Consider the following 387-nt stretch of genomic DNA (forward strand, 5'->3'; position numbering starts at 1 on the left):
GTGGCCATTCTCCCCACACGTTCTCTTCCTCCCCCCCTCCCTATACCCCCCATTCCCCTACCTTCCCCCCACCCCACCCCATCCCCAAACACAATAAAGGTACTGACCGTCTTTTCTCTCCCTTCCTCCTCCTTCTCCACCTGCAGCGTGAGTGAGAAACTCCAGCTGCGCATCACCGACGCAGCCCTCTCGCGGGACCTCTTCCCCAGCGACTACGAGGCGGTGGGGGCTGAGCTGGCTAGGCCCATCAAGTGGCTGGCCTACGAAGCCATCACAGACAGGATCATATCGACGGCCAGCGACGTGGTGAGTGCGGGGGTAGGGTGGGGGGGGGGGGCTCTCTCGCCGCTTGGGGGGGGGGGGGCGGTTGGGTGGTGGTGTTTGGTG

At 64.3% G+C, this 387-nt stretch overlaps 1 protein-coding gene across 1 annotated transcript in view; it reads left to right on the plus strand.

The window, feature by feature from the left end:
* LOC119585244 (tyrosine-protein kinase Dnt-like) overlaps positions 1-387 on the plus strand; it is a gene marked incomplete at its 5' end in the record, with an annotated part of 52,633 nt that overhangs the window by 48,764 nt on the left and 3,482 nt on the right. Inside the window, 1 exon segment of the mRNA XM_037933903.1 lies at positions 147-306. Coding sequence (XP_037789831.1) covers positions 147-306 — 160 coding nt within the window.

Source organism: Penaeus monodon, chromosome 19, assembly GCF_015228065.2.
Source record: "Penaeus monodon isolate SGIC_2016 chromosome 19, NSTDA_Pmon_1, whole genome shotgun sequence".
In the NCBI taxonomy this organism is placed as follows: Eukaryota; Metazoa; Arthropoda; class Malacostraca; order Decapoda; family Penaeidae; genus Penaeus; species Penaeus monodon.